The sequence below is a fragment of the Odocoileus virginianus genome, chromosome 10, assembly GCF_023699985.2.
Source record: "Odocoileus virginianus isolate 20LAN1187 ecotype Illinois chromosome 10, Ovbor_1.2, whole genome shotgun sequence".
Classification (NCBI taxonomy): Eukaryota; Metazoa; Chordata; class Mammalia; order Artiodactyla; family Cervidae; genus Odocoileus; species Odocoileus virginianus.
In genome coordinates, this window is record NC_069683.1 from 3,862,217 (window position 1) to 3,879,706 (window position 17,490).

At 36.2% G+C, this 17,490-nt stretch overlaps 2 protein-coding genes across 2 annotated transcripts; both read left to right on the forward strand.

The window, feature by feature from the left end:
• The first annotated feature begins 4,415 nt into the window (after positions 1–4,415).
• Positions 4,416–5,375, forward strand: LOC110144583 (olfactory receptor 8K3-like). The gene has a single exon (XM_020904523.2). It carries the CDS (start codon positions 4,416–4,418, stop codon positions 5,373–5,375), a length of 960 nt encoding a protein of 319 aa, XP_020760182.2.
• Positions 5,376–15,975: 10,600 nt separating this feature from the next.
• On the forward strand, positions 15,976–16,917 carry LOC110144565 (olfactory receptor 8K3-like). The gene has a single exon (XM_020904506.2). The coding sequence runs from the start codon at positions 15,976–15,978 to the stop codon at positions 16,915–16,917; it is 942 nt and encodes a 313-aa protein (XP_020760165.2).
• The last annotated feature ends 573 nt before the right edge of the window (positions 16,918–17,490 follow it).

The window sequence follows — 17,490 nt, forward strand, 5'->3', positions numbered from 1 at the left end:
AACTATTGGACATGACAGATAAAAAATGTGGTATATTTATAGAATGGAATAGTACTCAGCCATAAAAATGAGTAACAGTGAATGAAATAATGGCATTTGAAACAACATGGATGGATCTAGAGACAATCATAATCAATAAAATAAGCCAGGCTGAGAAAGATAAATGTTTTATGACATCACTTATATGTGGAATATGAAAAGAAGTGATGTGGATGAAACTGTATAAAGAATGGAGATAGGCCCTCAGACATAGAAGATAAACTAATGGCGACTTGAGTGGGGAAAAAGAGGGTAGTTTAGGAGTCTGGGATTGACATAAACACATGACTGTGTATAAAATAGATAGCCATAAGTACCTATTGAATAGTACAGAAAATGATACTCAATATTTTGTAACAGCCTTTAAGGGAAAAGAAGATGAAAAAAATATAAATGTTTACCTATGACTGAATCAGTTTGCTATACACCTAAAACTAACACAGCATTGTAAGTAAATTATTCTTCAATAAAAATACCAAAAAAAATTGTCTTAAAACTTTAAACATATCTCACCTCTGACATAATATTTATCCATTCCACTGCCTTGTACTTACCCAAGAGAAAGGACAGCAGATTTCTTTGTATGCAAATGTCAATAGAAGCTTTATTTATATTAGTCAGACCCTGGGAACCATCTAAATGTTTCTACACTGAGGATGAATAAGTAAATCGTGACAAGTGAATTCCATGCTGCTATAAAGAGTAATAAATTGTTGGCACACACAAAAATATAATGACTCTCAAAATTATTAAGCATAGTAAAGGATGAAAGATTTAAAAGATCAGATAGTCTAAAATTTAGTTGCAAAAAAATTCTAAAATGAAGATTCATGTATAGTTGCACAAAGCAGATCAAACAAGAAATCTCAGAAATTAACAAAAGATGTCATGCAAGGCATACAATGTGGGGAAAAAAAAAGAAATTAGATTCTCATAACTGCAAATGGCGTGCTTTTTCTAACAGAAAACCTCAAGGAACCCTGTCATAAATGTGAGTTCAGGAATCCCCTCACAATTGTGAGTTCAGCAAGATAAAAGGATACAAACTCAACAAGCAAATATCTTGTCAATGCATATATTATATATAAATATATGAATATATTGATATAATATATAACATGCAAGAACCAAAAATATGCATATATGTGACTTCCCAGGTGGTGCAGTAGTAAAGAATCTGCCTGAAATGCAAGAGACACAGGAAACGTGGGTGTGATCACTGGGTCCGGAAGATCCCCTGGAGGAGGAGACGGCAACCCACTCCAGTATTCTCGACAGGAAAATCCCATGGACAGAGGTGGGCTACAATCCATATGGTAGAAAACTGTAAGATACAACTGAAACAACTGATTATGTACACATGTGTGTGTGTGTATATATACATATTCCATTTACAATACAAAGGGTAATGAAATAGTAAGAAACTCAGAAAATGTGCAGGATATGTATGTTGAAAAGTATGCTGCTTAAAGAAATCAAAGATCTGAACACATTATAAGACATACAGAGCTCATAGGATAAAATATTCCTAGATGGGAAAGAAAATTGGAATAGGAATTGGAATTGGACAGAAGGAAATAAATGAAATGCTGCAATATGCCATTAAGGGGAAAGAATCAAAAGAAGTTGTAACTAATTGAAGATGGCAACTAACTATGAAATGAGAAAAACGAGCAACTAATGTCTGCCTCAGAGGTGAAGAAAAACAGCAAAACCAACTAAATCAAGGAAATAACAGGCCACATTTACCTAATGTGTAATTTAATTCCTTTTAATTTTTTTAAAAAATGATATATTAAAAAAGTATTTTGACATTTCTCTACCATGTCACTCCTTTGAGGAGACCATTGTGGAAACGGACCTTTCCTAAATGTATTAATACAACATTTGAATGAAGAGCCCCATGTGCTAAAAATGGGAAGTTAACTAAGAGTGAAAAATAGGAGTTAAATAAGTACTAAACTTACTCACTGGTGAATATAAATTGTCCTTGGTGATTATTGAAAGACCTCCAGACATTTTGTTGTGTTCTCCTAGGCATTAGGGCTAATCAAGAAATTGCTTGACATCTCCTCAGGGAGAGTCTCAAAGGTGAGGGAATCCATATATTGTTCTCACAGCCGTGTAAGAAATACAGGAAGGAGTCAACACAGAAACTTCATTAAATATAATGTAAAGGTAAAATATAAGGTAAAAATAATATTTCATGTGGTAAAATATAAGGTAAAATATAAGGTAAAAATAATATTTCATGTGGTACAGTATGCTACCAATATCCACAATATTTCAGTGACATTTGCCAAGTTCCACCTTAATTCTATGACATAGAATCTACATTTAGTTATGGGATGGGGTGGGGTGGGAACTGAAATAAATTACATGTATTACATCCTACTTGACCAGCTCCTCACTTACCCATCACTATAACCCTGACAGAGACATGAAACCACAGTCCAGAGAATATGTTTATATGAGGAAGAAAATCTCTTTCAGGTAAGTTACTATCACTATTAGAAACAAATAAACATTAAAAAAACCCACAAAACTATGTATGTGACATTTGAGAACTATTTCCAGGTAAGATAGACTCATTGAATTATTGACTCTTCATGAATCTTTCCCCAAAACTGTGCACACTGTTTTCCATTACATATGGTCATAACGAGTTTTAGATAATCCACACTATTGACCCAGATTAACCCTTAGTAGTTGTTGTTCAGTTGCTAAATCCTGTCTGACTCTGCGACCCCATGGACTGCAGCATGCTATGTCTGCTTATCTTTCCCTGTCTCTTGGAGTTGGCTCAAATTCATGTTCATTGAGTTGGTGATGCTATCTAGCGATCTCATCCTCTGCTGCCCTCTTCTCACCATAAATGAAGGGACTGCACTGTATTTACAGACATGCATGTCCTATACATGGACATACATGTCCTATAATAGTCAGGTATGTCCTGGTATGATTCATCACATAAACAAATTTAATTCCCACTATGGTCCATTATGCATTTCTTATTCACAACTTATTCATACCTTTCAGGTGTGCTAAATTTGAGTCAGTACCATCTGAAGGAAAAATATCTTTCATAGACTATGTTTTGAGTGGTGGGTTATATGAATGTTGGGAATTTTTGGATTGAAAATTTATTGTATCATTAGTATATGCATTATATTCTAGACAGAATATTAAAAAGCAGAGACACTACTTTGCCAACAAAGGTCCACCTGGTCAAGACTATGGTTTGTCCAGTAGTCATGTATGGATGTGAGAATTGGACTATAAAGAAATCCGAGTGCCAAAAAATTGATGCTTTTGAATTGTGGTGTTGGAGAAGACCCTTGAGAGTCCCTTGGACTGCAAGGAGATCCAACCAGTCCATCCTAAAGGAAATCACTCCTGAATATTCATTGGAAGGACCGATGTTGAAGCTGAAACACCAATACTTTGGCCACCTGATGCTAAGAATTGCCTCATTTGAAAAGACCCTGATGCGAAAGCTGCCTCATTTGAAAAGACCCTGATGCTAGGAAAGACTGAAGTCTGGAGGAGAAGGGGACAACAGAGGATGAGATGGTTGGATGGCATCACTGACTCAATGGACATGAGTTTGAGTAAACTCCGGGTGTTGGTGATGGACAGGAAAGCCTGGTGTGCTGCAGTCCATGGGGTCGCAAAGAGTCAGACACAACTGAGCAACTGAACTAAACTGAACTATATCCTAAGATTGATGAATTTTTAAAATGCCATTATGTGGTTATATCTTATAAAGAATAAAAATAGAACTTTAAGGAATAGTGCAATAATTATCCATAATACCTTAAGTTTTATGATTGTTTAACTTCTCGGTTTTGCTTTGTTATCTATATTTGCATATCTCTGTCTAGTTTTCTGTGTTTCCTTTTTTTATTTATTATGATTATCATTATTTTGTCTAGTTTTCTATGTTTCTATACCTATACTATAGTGTTTGTCAGCCCGGATACTGTTGTGACTACTGGCTCAATATTGTTACAGGTTTCATATTTGATATGTTAAGATATTGAGCTCTTTAACTGACTTATAAACATTAGAATCCAATAGCATTTCAACTCTCAGTTATGAGAGCCAAAATGTCTCCAGACAGTGGAAAAATATTCTTGGGGGAGTAAAATCACTCTAATTGAGAATAGCTGATCTACCTTCGTATTTCCTTCTGTCTCTATGTATGTATATTTTAATGTGTGGCAGGTGGACTTACTTTTAAATATTCTAACTGGAAATTTAAATTTATCTTACTTACCAGTTCTGCATACTAGCCCATCTAAGAGGATATTTTACACAAAATCTTTTGACTCTGCTGCTGTGTCTACCCAGAACAGGTTTCCTCATAAACCTGGATGGAAACACAGAATGGAACAGTGCTGAGTAAATTCATCCTCATGGGAATTACAGACCGTCCTGAGCTGCAGGCTCCATTGTTCGGGCTCTTCCTCATCATCTACATGGTCTCCGTGGTGGGCAACTTGGGCATGGTCATCCTCACTAAGGTGGACTCCAGGCTGCAGACACCCATGTACTTCTTTCTCAGGCACCTGGCTTTCACTGATCTTGGTTATTCAACAACTGTGGGCCCCAAAATGTTAGTAAATTTTGTGGCGGATCAAAATGAAATCTCCTATTACTTTTGTGCTACACAGCTCACTTTCTTTCTTGTGTTCATTATTAGTGAGCTTTTCATTCTGGCAGCAATGTCCTATGACCGCTACGTGGCCATCTGTAACCCTCTGCTTTACCCAGTGGTCATGTCGCAAAGGGTATGCCAGGTGCTGGTGGCAATGCCATATCTCTATAGCATATTTGAGTCTCTTCTTATTGCTATAAAGATATTTGACTCATCATTCTGTGGATATAATGTCATCAGACATTTCTACTGTGACAGTCTCCCCTTGTTATCTTTGCTCTGCTCAAATGCAAATGAAATTGGACTGATTATTCTTATCTCAGCAGGTTTTAATTTGATTTTCTCTCTTTTGATAGTTCTTGTGTCTTACCTTCTCATTCTCGCATCCGTTCTCAGGATGCACTCTGCTGAAGGCAGGCACAAGGCTTTTTCTACCTGTGGGTCTCACCTGACGGTAGTCACAGTGTTCTATGGGGCTTTAATATTCATGTATGTGCAGCCAGAGTCCAACCATTCATTTGACACAGATAAAATGGCATCTATATTTTACACTCTCATTATCCCTATGCTAAATCCCTTGATTTACAGTTTTAGGAACAAAGATGTAAAACACGCCCTACAAAGGATGTGGAAGAGACTACGCAACTCTTTCTCTTCAGGCTTCTGTACAATATGAATCCTATACTTTAGGTGATGGGCTTCAAGATGTTCTCTGTGTGTCTCTAAAAAGAATTAAAGTATGGAAATGTTCAACACACATTTAGAAATTGCCTTCTAAGGGCTAGTCATACTTCTATGTGCTATATATACATTAGCACCCTAAGGGGGAAGATATCTGCCTTTCCCAAGGGGAAGAGATGAATTACAAATATAATTAAGTAAATAGCACCATACCTTAGAATGAGTTAGGACTGTGTAAGGGCAAGTAAAGAGAGTTGAATGAGGAACAGTAGCATATACAAAAGGATTCAAAGAATTATTGTTATTCCCAACTATTAGAAGAAATTTCCTAGTGTCTACATGTGTTTGTGCATGTACATGTGGCTTTATGTAAGCACATACTTCTGTTTTTTATTCATTGTACTTTTCTAAGGTATGCATTAAAATTAAACTTATGGTGATTTCTAGGAGGCTCAGTGTAGTACAGTGATTTGAATTCATCATTCATCTCAATTGATACAGATGCTCCTTTATCACGTGGAAGATATTAGGATCCTGCTCTGCTCTGATCAGTGAAGTTGCTTTTATACATGAGCCCTATAAAGTCCTTAGACTTAGCACATTTAGCAATTCAGTAATTCACATTTTATTTATCTAAATCAGATCATTTCTCTGTAAATTCAAGTTTAGTCGCTCAGTCATGTCCAACTGTTTGCTACCCCATGGGCTGCAGCATATCAGGCTTCCCTGTCCCTCACCAACTCCCAGAGGTTGCTCAAACTCATGTTCATCAAGCCAGTGATGCCATCCAACAACCTCATGCTCTGATGTACCCTTCTCCTCCTGCCTTCAGTCTTTCCCAGCAGAAGGGTCTTTTCCAATGAGTCAGTTCTTTGCATCAGGTGGCCAAAATATTCTCTGAACCAGATACATTTTCTTAATTGTTTTTAACAATATTCTATACTTGAAAGTCACTAAGAGAGTGGGCATTAAGTATTTTTACCTCAGAAAAAGGAATGGTAATCATGTAGCATGAAAATGTTAACTAGTGCTAAATTGTGGCCATATTGAACTATATAAATGATTCAATTCAACATGTTGTAGACTTTAAATTTACACCATATTAACTGTCAATTATGTCACAACAAACCTAGAGGGAAAAAAGGTAAATTTCTTGAGAGTTTGCCATGGAAGCTTTGAGTTATATTTTACATTTTATTGGGATCTTGATTCCTATCTGCTTTTTGATCAAACAAGATAGTTACATTTCCTTATCTGTCTGAAAAACAAAAATATTGCTTATTTAAAATTTGTGTTCTAATTATTTTTGTACTTTTGCATAAGAGGTCTACTCTATACTGAACTAGCTTTGTGCCTTTGTTATGGGATAACCTTCTTCAGTCTTGGTTCATAAGAGTGTGTAAAAACGCTTTAACTATATATGTAGGCATATATGTGTGCTATATTATATATTGTATTATAATATATTTTATTCTATAATTTTTATTTTATTGATTGATTGCCATGAGTTGATCATCTCTTTGCAGCAAACACAAGACAAAATTCCATGATTTGGTCAATATTTCTAAGAAGAATGTAATAAGAAATGTAACAATTTGTTATATATATAATATGTATACAAATATCCTCTTCTTTTTTTCCATTTATTTTTATTAGTTGGAAGCTAATTACTTTATAATATTGTAGTGGTTTTTGTCAGACATTGACATGAATCAGCCATGGATTTACATGTATTCTAAATTGTCACTTTTTTGTTTAATTTTTTATTTTTAACACTTATGAAATTGTATTTACATCATATAGAGACTGCACTGTTCTTTGTTCATTATCCTTAAAAACTCAAAAACATTTTCACTAAATTAAGAAAAAGGCAAGTAGGACTCATCTTTCCCATGATATTGATATTTTAATGGAGGTGGTATTCAATACGGCAAAGAAAAAAAGAAACAGTCCGTATTGGAAAGAAAGACTTTAAACTGTGTTTTTTAATACATAATGAGATTGTACAGGTGGAAATTTAAACTATAAAAAAAGCATTGAATTAAAAGGTAAATTTAGGATTTTTCAAAGAGAGATCAGTACACACAATAATTTTTATTTCTATATACTACAAATGAAAAATTAGAAATGGAATTGTTAAATGTTGTTATTGTTCAGTCGACAAATCGTGTCTGACTCTTCACGACCCTATGGACCGCAGGACGCCAGGCCATTCTCTCCCTCATCATCTCCTGGAGTTTGCCAACCTCATGTCCATTGAATTGGTGATGCCATCCAACTATCTTATCCTCTGTCACCCTCTTCTCCTTCTGCCTTCAATTTTTCCCAGCATCAGGGTCTTTTCCAATGAGTCGGCTCTTCACATCAGCTGGTCAGAGTTTTGGAGCTTCATCTTCAGCATCAGTCCTTCCAGTGAATATTCAGGGTTGATTTCCTTTAGGATGGACTAGTTTGATCTCCTTGCAGTCCAAGGGATTCTCAAGAGTCTTCTCTAACACCACAGTGCAAAGGCATCAATTCTTAGGCTCTATATGGTCCAACTCCACATCCATAAATGACTACTGGAAAGCCTTGTTAAATTGTTAAATACCTGTTATAAATTCATCATAATTAAGAAATGCTTAAAGATATATATAAAATATGCAAGCCTGTATGGTAAAAATTAGAAAATATTACTGAAAGATATTAATGGAGGCATAAACAAATGAGATCTTACCATATTTATTTACTGATTTATTCAATATTAGGTAAATATCACAATTTCTCAAATCAAACACAATTAAAATTTAAGCAGAAATTCTTTTTTGATAGGAATTGAGAAGCTGAAACCAAAATACATAAAGGAGCTAAAATCAAACCATACAGAGCAAAAGGTCTAGAATAGCTGAACTAACTTTAAAAAGAGGAATAAACTTGCAATATTAACATTAAGGCAAACAGTAATGATATCCAGTCTTATTCCAAAGCTACAGTTATTTTTTTTAAAGTCTGCTCCTGATATAAAAATTGCAATATATATCAATGAAAAGATATTGATAGATCAGAAATAGATTCATGTGTATATGAACAATAAATGTTCCATAAGCAAAAGAGAAAAACAGAAAAAAGACATTTTGTGGAGAAAGCATAGACTTTCAAGTTCTCCTTTCATCTTGTGTCTGTCCTGAGACCTTGTAACCAGTAGGGGCATTCCCTCTGGTTTCTGCTGGCTGAAGATGCTGGTTGTCAAACTTGTATCAGGGCAAGCCAGCTGACTGGGGCGAGCATCATGAAGTGAGAGGCAGCATTCCCTTGTCCAACCATACCAGTTCTTAGGGGAGTTAACCTTAAGAACAAGTTCCAATCCCTAAGAGAACTTTGTCCCTTTTATCTTCATTGCTGGAAAATACCCAGTTCTGGAAAACTCCAATCCCAGTATTGCCTACCTGTTGTCACAGCTGGAGGCACACAAAGGACTTTGCTTTCTTAGGCTATCTTTGGAAGGAACTCTGGACCTTGGGGGAGGAAGATGCCCATTTTGCCTTCTTTTAGAATGTCTCTTGCTTCCATAGATAAGCCATGTCATCATTGTTTAGTCACTAAGTGTGCCTACTCTTTATGACCCCATAGACTATAGCCTGTCAAGCTCCTTCTGTTAATGGGATTTCCCAGGCAAGAATACTGGAGTGGGTTGCCATTTCTTTCTCTAGGAGATCTTCCAGACCCAGGGATTGAACCTGCGCCTTTGCATTAGCAGGTGGGTTCTTCACCACTGAGTCATCAGAGAAACCCATACAGCCATACAAAGGCCTATTATTAATACTTTTGAGTTAATAAAAAGGCTTGGGCCTTCCCAGGTGCCTCAGTGGTAAAGAATCCTCCTGCCAATGCAGGAGACCTGGGTTCAATCTCTGGGTCCAGAAGATCCCTTGGAGAAGAAAATGGCAACTCACTCCAATAATCTTGCCTGGAAAATCTCATGGACAGAGGAGTCTGACGGACTACAGTCCATGAGGTTGCAAGGAGTGGGAAACCACTTAGTGACTAAGCAAACGAATGGGTGAATAAACAAAGTATGATTCTTAAATACTCAATGAGTGCAATCACTTGTATGCTAAATTGGATATATATTTTTAAAACATGACTTTGACTATTCCAACTTTGTCTTTAGGTGTTACTTTCATATTGCATTTGACCTGCAATGAACTTTCAGTACAAAATTGATTGCTGAGATAAAGCAGTGAAGTTTCAAATAAATCACATACCTCATTGGATGATGTTCAAATTTAGAGTCAACATTCTAAAAAACCCTATCCTAGACACTTAAACCAAAACATGGGTAGTTGGAACATCATCAGATTACCAGATTATTGTTAAATTAAAGAAAAAGCAGACATCTCAAATTGATAAATTAGCATCTTTTTATGAATGGAAATGTGCAAGAGACTGGGCTCATTAAAATTATTGCTTTTATAGTCCCAGAAAAGTGAAAGTGAAACTGTTAACTGCTTCAGTAGTGTCCAAGTGTAAGAAAAAAAAAAAAAAAGAAAAAAGAAAAAACTAATAAAATTCATAGAAATTTCAAAGAAAGAAGTGAAAACATCCCTATTTGCAAAAGATATGCTTTCTAATAGATAATCTCCACAAAACTATGGAAAGTAAAACAATCTGGAAAACATGAGTTCACAAAGAAGACAAGATATATGATTAACAAAAATTATATAAAAATATTTATATATATATATATAGGTATTAATAAAACAAGACCATTTATAGTCACTTCATAGCTAATGAAAATGTACATTAAAACTAAGAAAGCCTGCACAGGATCTGTATGCTCAAAAGTACAAATCCCAATTTTAAAAATCAAGGGAGATTTGAATAATTTAGTATCTGTATTTAGCTCAGATCTGTATACTTAAGATAAAAATTTCCAAATTGATTCATAGATTTAATGAAACCTAAATAAAATCTCTGCAAGATTTAGTGCAAGATTTTTATACTGTATTTTATTGAAAGGTTAAGGGAAGAACATAAACAAAAGCACATTTTAAAATTTAGTATAACTAGGAAAAAACACTCCTTCGTGTTAGGATTAATTATATAACCAAATAATCAAGATTTTGATATTGGTAGAAATACAAACATATAAATTAATGGAACAGAATAGACAACACAGAAATAGATTTTTATAAGTAGTTAAACTAATTTTTCATAAAGTTAAAAAGGTAATTTAAAAGGTGTAGCCTTTTAAAATCATTGTGCAGAGGTAATTAGGGATATAGAGGAAAAACTAAGCAAGCAAATAAATAATGTTGACCTAATACAATAATTAGCTCAAAATGAAGAGCAACTTAACTGTAAAATGCTAAACTGTGAAATATCTAGGGCTTCCCTGGTGGCTCAGTGGTAAAGAAACTGCCTATAGTGCAGGAGACAGCAGGTTGGGAAGATCCCCTGGAGCAGAAAATGGCAATCCACTCAGTATTCTTGCCTGGAGAATCCCATGGACAGAGGAGACTGGCAGGCTACAGCCCATGGGTTCACAACAGTCAGACGTGACTTAGCAACTAAATAACAGCCACAAATAAAATATTTAGATAAAACAATAGGGGGAAATCTATATCTAGGATCTAGGTCTGGTGAAGAGTTCATAGCCTGCATATGTGCTCAGTCCCTCAGCTCTGTCCAACTGTTTCAGACCCCATGGATTGTAGCCCGCCAGGTTCCTCTGTCCATGAGATTTTCCAGGCAAGAATTCTGGAGTGGGTTATCATTTCCTTCTCCAGGGGCTCTTTCTGACCCAGGAATAGAACCTGTGTCTCCTACTAGGTAAGCAAATTCTTTACCACTGAGCCACCTAAGAAGCCCATCTTTAATTCCCTATTTTTCAATAATGAAATAGGACAATGTTTAAACATTTCTATACCATCATTCATTTGAGAAGACCACTGTGGACCTGCAGACTTAATGGGCCTGCTCTAGAGATAGGTTTAATTAAGAGACTTGTATACTACAACAGGAAAGTTAACCAAGAGTTTTTTTTTTTTTTTTTTTTTTAAGAAGGAGAGAATAAAAAGGAAAGAAATAATTTCCCTAGAAAATTGAAAAGACAATCTCCAGATATTTTGTTGTGGTCTCAGGACTTTAGGGATGATTAGCAAATTCTTTGACATCTCCTGAGGGAGAGTATCAAAAGGTGAGCAAGATCCATAAATTGCTCCACTTAGCCATGTGAGCGCCACACGAGTGGCGTCACATGTGGAGTCACGACGGAGACTTCATTACAGGTAAAATGATAGAGTATTTCATGTGATGCCTTGTTTCCAATATGCTGACAGCGTTTCAGAGACAAATTCAAAGTTTCACATTAATTCACTGGCAACGCCTGAGCAAAATGAGCCATTTCTGACTCAGTTCTCTCAGGAATAGGGCTCCTCTTCTGTCATTTCATATTAATTATTTGAAAATATTCACATATTTACAGACTAAACCCTGAAAAGCATTTCTGAAACATCATTGTGATGCCCATTTATATAAATAATGATATCTCCAGTGGAAGGCAAAATCAAAAGTAAATAAAGCAAAACTAAAGATGCGTGAGGGCTTCCGTGGTGGCCCAGCTGGTAAAGAATCTGCCTGCAACAACCCTGGTTCCTTCCCTGGGCCAGGAAGACCCCCAGAGAAAGAAATGGCAGCATTTTTGCCAGAGAAACCCCTTGGACAGATAAGCCTGGCGGGCAACATTCCAGGGGTTAAAAGAGCCAGACATGCTTTAGTAACTGAAACACCACCACTGCCAAAAACACATGAATATTTAGAAACTGGCAAAAATAAGAAGCCTCATGTATCCAGTCTCTCATTGTGATGTTCTTCTAAATTCTTATTCATTTAGTGCTCTGGGTGTTTTTTGGTGACTGTTTCAATATCATTTAATATTTAATGATTATGTACATCAGTATATAAATATGCTTATTTCTGGATCCCTTGATGAGACAAAAGAGCATTTCCTCCTTACAATGAGATGTGGAAATTGCTATTTGGTTATTAGCAGGCTTTAAAGTACCTAGTTCTATGGCAATGGTGCAATTTTAAGCATGTCCTTCAATTTCAAGTGGAATCTGACAGCAAATTAGATAAAATTATCTCACAGGGCACAGCTTTAAAAAATTGAAAATTGGGATTTAAAAAAAATGTTTAACTATGAGATAGCTATTTGGGTCTATCCATAGAATGATAAAGCTTGTGACAAAGCAACCAAAAACACTTCTATCATTTCTTACCTTTACAGAAAAATTGGAATTTACAAAGTCTGATTTTTTTTTTAGCTTTTCATAATTGCAAAATGAAGACAAGAAAACAAGATTTATACTACTTCTTATTACATTTATTGAAGATATTTCTCTACAGTAACTGTTGAGTGATATACATTTCATGTTTCTGATATTACAAAATTGTTTGCATCAAGTCCAGGTAGACTATCAGGAGGTCTTAAAATTGTAAACAATATTTTAAGTGAGCAAAATGCTAATGTCATATAAATACTTTTATATTTAATGTTACAAATTTTTAAATTAATTTTCTTACAGACCACTCAGAGACTGCAGTCACTGATAATTTATTGTAACCAATGTTATTTATATTTTTTAAAGGAGGTGTCTATGTTGACAATATTTTGCACCTAATAATCCTCTTAGCTTGATCTGCCATTTACCTCCTACTCTTGTGAATTGGTTGCTTAGATGTATCTGACTCTTTGAGACCCCATGGACTGTAGCCCGCTGGTTCTTCTGTCCATGAAATTCTCCAGGAAAGAAGACTGGGGTGGGTAGCCATTCCATTCTCCAAGGGATCTTCCCAACCTAGGGATCGAATTCAGGTCTCCTGCATTTCAGACAAATTCTTTATCATCTGAGCCACCAGGGAAGCCCACCTCTTATTCTGGTATATTCGTACTATGTTTATTATTATCATATTCAGATACACTTTTATTTGATTTTATAAAATGTTGATTTGTGTTTTGTGTTACATTATCATTTGGTGGAGTTGTGACCTTAAAATACAAAAAATATTAAGCAACACCCCTAATCCATGTATATCTATGTAATGTATTTTATTCACATCTACAGTATTGTGTGGGGCTTCCATGGTGGCTCAGTGGTAAAGAAGGCACCTGTCAATGCAGGATCGATCCCTGGGTCAGGAAATGGCAACCCACTCCACTAATCTTGCTTGGGAAACCTCATGGACAGAGGAGCCTGGCAGAATACAGTCCATGGGGTCACAAAGAGTCAGAAAGGAATTAGTGACTAAACAACAGCATAGCATTGTGTGACATAGTAACCTTACACTTTTTTTTTTTTTTAAAGCACAGCATCTTCTTTTCAAAATGGAGTTTTTAATGAATTCTCATTATGCGGAAAAAAATGCCAATGGCTACTATTTCTTTCCATTTGCTTAGATCTCCTCTCATTCTCCTGGGTTCTTGCATGACAATGTATATTTGAATTGTTACACACAAGTTAACATATGCCAATTGTAGCAAAAATGTTCCTAAGGAAAGGTTATGTTTTAGGAAAATGAACTTTCTTTTTTGCTAACATAATAAATAAAACTAGAACATAAAGAACCCACTTTACGGACTTCGGAGGGCCAGTTTTAGTCCTGCAGAGGGGAATAGTGAAGGGCTTGGAGTAAGTTAAATGTGTTCCATTCTACTTGACCTAGTCCTCACCTATGATCATTATATCATAGCCTTGACAAATAAGACAACGTCACAGTAGAGAAGAACTGACACATAAATATATAAAGAAACTCTCTTTGAGGGAAGTTATTGCCACCATGAAATATATATATATTTGATTTTTATCCGATTTCCAGGTAAGCCTAAACATATTGAATCCCTTAATCTTCATTTTTCTCTCCCAACCACCCTGTAAAGAAATATCAGTTTTGCATAAGAAAATAAAGATTTTCAGATAAATTATTTGGTCAAAGTAATCATTTGTATATAACAGAAAATATAGCAGAGATTATATATATTTACTGGAGAAGGCAATGGCACCCCACTCCAGTACCCTTGCCTGGAAAACCCCATGGACGGAGGAGCCTAGTAGGCTATAGTCCATGGGGTCGTGAAGAGTCGGACACGACTTCACTTTCACTTTCACTTTTCACTTTCACGCACTGGAGAAGGACATGGCAACCCACTCCGGCGTTCTTGCCTGGAGAATCCCAGGGTCGGCGGAGCCTGGTGGGCTGCCGTCTATGGGGTCGCACAGGGTTGGACCCGACTGATGCGACTTAGCAGCAGCAGCTGCAGCATATCTATATACGTATATGCCTCACATGTTTTTAAAGAGGGGTAATTCTTACTGCAATCTATTATATTTTTCTTATTTACACAACTGTCCAATATTTGTTGTCTGTTAACTATTTCAGTCTGTATCACCTGAACAAAGGATTTTGAGGACCATGTGTTGAAGTAACAGGTTCTATGAAAGTGAAGTGAAAGCGTCCAACTCTTTGCGACCCCATGGACTGTAGCCCACCAGGCTCTTCTGTCCATGGAAATCTCCAGGCAAGAATACTGGAGTGGGTAGCTGTTCTCTTCTCCAGGGGATCCTCCCAACCCAGGGATCAATCCCGGGTCTCCCGCATGGCAGGCAGAATCTTTACCATCTGAGACACCGGGGAAGCCCACTGTGTTCTTTACGTTTTTGGAATTTATGGCTTTACATTTTTATCATAATTCTCATATAATTGAATAATACAATTTTTATATGTGTTAAGCAATATGATTAAGTGGTATTATCAAGTATAATTTATAAATATCACAATGTGGTTGCAATTAAACAAATGACTAGTAGAAAACTTCAAGTATGTGTCACATAAGTTTATATATGTATAAATTTATATATGAATCACACGTTTATTTCTAATGTACTTCTATGCATACATTTCTGTATCTTTGTCTATGTATCTATAGGTATCCACACCTATATGTGTATCTATATATTTATATGTGGCTTCCCAGGTGGCCTTAGTGGTAAAGAATCTCCCTGCCAAGGCAGGAGACATGAGAGACACAGGTTCAATCCCTGGGTCAGGAAGATCCCCTGGAAAGGGCATGGCAATCCACTCCTGTATTCTTGTCTGGAGAATCCCATTGACAGAGGATATTTATCTATCTCTGTATTTATGTCTAGGTATACCATCTATACCTTTCTTGTTTTTCAGCTTTAGCACTACTGAGATTTTGGACTGATAAGGGGTGTTATGAGATGTTTAGAAACATAACTGACCATGGCCACTGTGTGCACGTACTACTCACCTTCCAGTTGCAATAACCACTATGTCTCAGATGTTGACAGTTGTTATTTGCTTAGTAAAATAACTCCTAGTTGAGAACTAATGGATATCTCAGACTCTGTCTCTATTTATGCATATTATTATACATAGGATATGGGATTTTAAAAAATATCCTGTTTTGGGAAGTTAGGATGTATTTTACTTATACAAGCTTCACATATGAAAAATCTGCCAGGTGATAATACATGAAATCTTCTTACTATGCTTGTTATCTCCAACCAGAATACATATCCTGATAAAACTGCATGAAAACACAAAATCTTACTGTGCCAAATGAATTCATCCTCATGGGAATCACAGACCGCCCTGAGCTGCAGGCTCCATTGTTCGGGCTCTTCCTCATCATCTACGTCACCTCAGCAGTGGGCAACTTGGGCATGGTCATCCTCACTAAGGTGGACTCCAGGATGCAGACACCCATGTACTTCTTTCTCAGGCACCTGGCTCTTACTGATCTTGGCTATTCAACAGCTGTAGGACCCAAAATGTTGGCAAGTTTTATTGTGAGTCAAAATTCAATCTCCTATTATTTGTGTGCCACGCAGCTGGCTTTCTTCATCGCGTTCATTATTAGTGAACTTTTTATTCTGGCTGCAATGTCCTATGACCGCTATGTGGCCATCTGTCACCCCTTGCTTTACACAGTCATCATGTCACAAAGGGTGTGCCGGGTCCTGGTGGCAATCCCCTACCTCTATAGCACATTCGTGTCTCTTATAGTCACTGTAAAGATTTTTAATTTATCCTTCTGTGGCTACAATGTCATCAAACATTTCTACTGTGACTGTCTCCCCTTGATATCCTTGCTCTGTTCAAATACACAAGAAATTGAACTGATCATTCTGATCTTCGCAGGTGTTAATGCGATCCTCTCCCTTCCAATAATTCTTGTGTCTTATCTGCTCATCCTTGTAGCCATTCTCAGGATGAACTCTGCTGAAGGCAGGCACAAGGCTTTTTCTACCTGTGGATCCCACCTGACAGTGGTCACTGTGTTCTTTGGGGCTTTGATATTTATGTATGCACAACCAGAGTCTAGACATTCCTTTGACACTGATAAAATGGCATCTATATTTTACACCCTTGTTATCCCCATGTTAAATCCCTTGATCTACAGTTTGAGGAACAAAGATGTAAAATATGCACTACAAAAGGTGTGGAATAAGCTTTGTAACAGTTCCTCTTAAAGCCTACATACAATTCCTATCCTTTAGATTCTGGGCTTCCTTTAGATTCCTATCCTTTAGATTTTCTATGTGTCTTTAAATGGAATAGTGAACACAAATAAGTTCAATGTACTTTTAGAGATTGCCTTTTATGTGCCAGTAACACTTTAATGTGCTGTACTTACACTAGCACACAAAACAAGAAAATATCTGCCTTATTTGAGTAAGAGAGATTAATCATAAATTAAATAAATGTTATTATACACGAGAATTAATGAGGACACTACAGATATTCAAGCAGGTAAGGAAAGTGGGTATGCTGTGTGTGAGAAAGGAAGAATGGTAGATATAAAAAGTGAGTTTAAATGATTATTGCTTTTCTCTTTTTCTTTGATATAAATTTATTTATTTTAATTGGAGGCTAATTACTTTACAATATTGTATTGGTTTTGCCATACATTCTCAACTACTAGAATAAACTTCCCCATGACTATGTGTGTATTTGGGCATATGCATATGTTTTTGTGTAAGAATATCTATCTGTTTGAGCCCCCATACACTTCAAAGGCATATGAAAAATTAAACTTCCCTGGA

Coding starts and splice junctions, on each gene's coding strand:
- LOC110144565 (XM_020904506.2), top strand. CDS start 15,976: ATGAAAACACAAAATCTTACTGTGCCAAATGAATTCATCCTCATGGGA.
- LOC110144583 (XM_020904523.2), top strand. CDS start 4,416: ATGGAAACACAGAATGGAACAGTGCTGAGTAAATTCATCCTCATGGGA.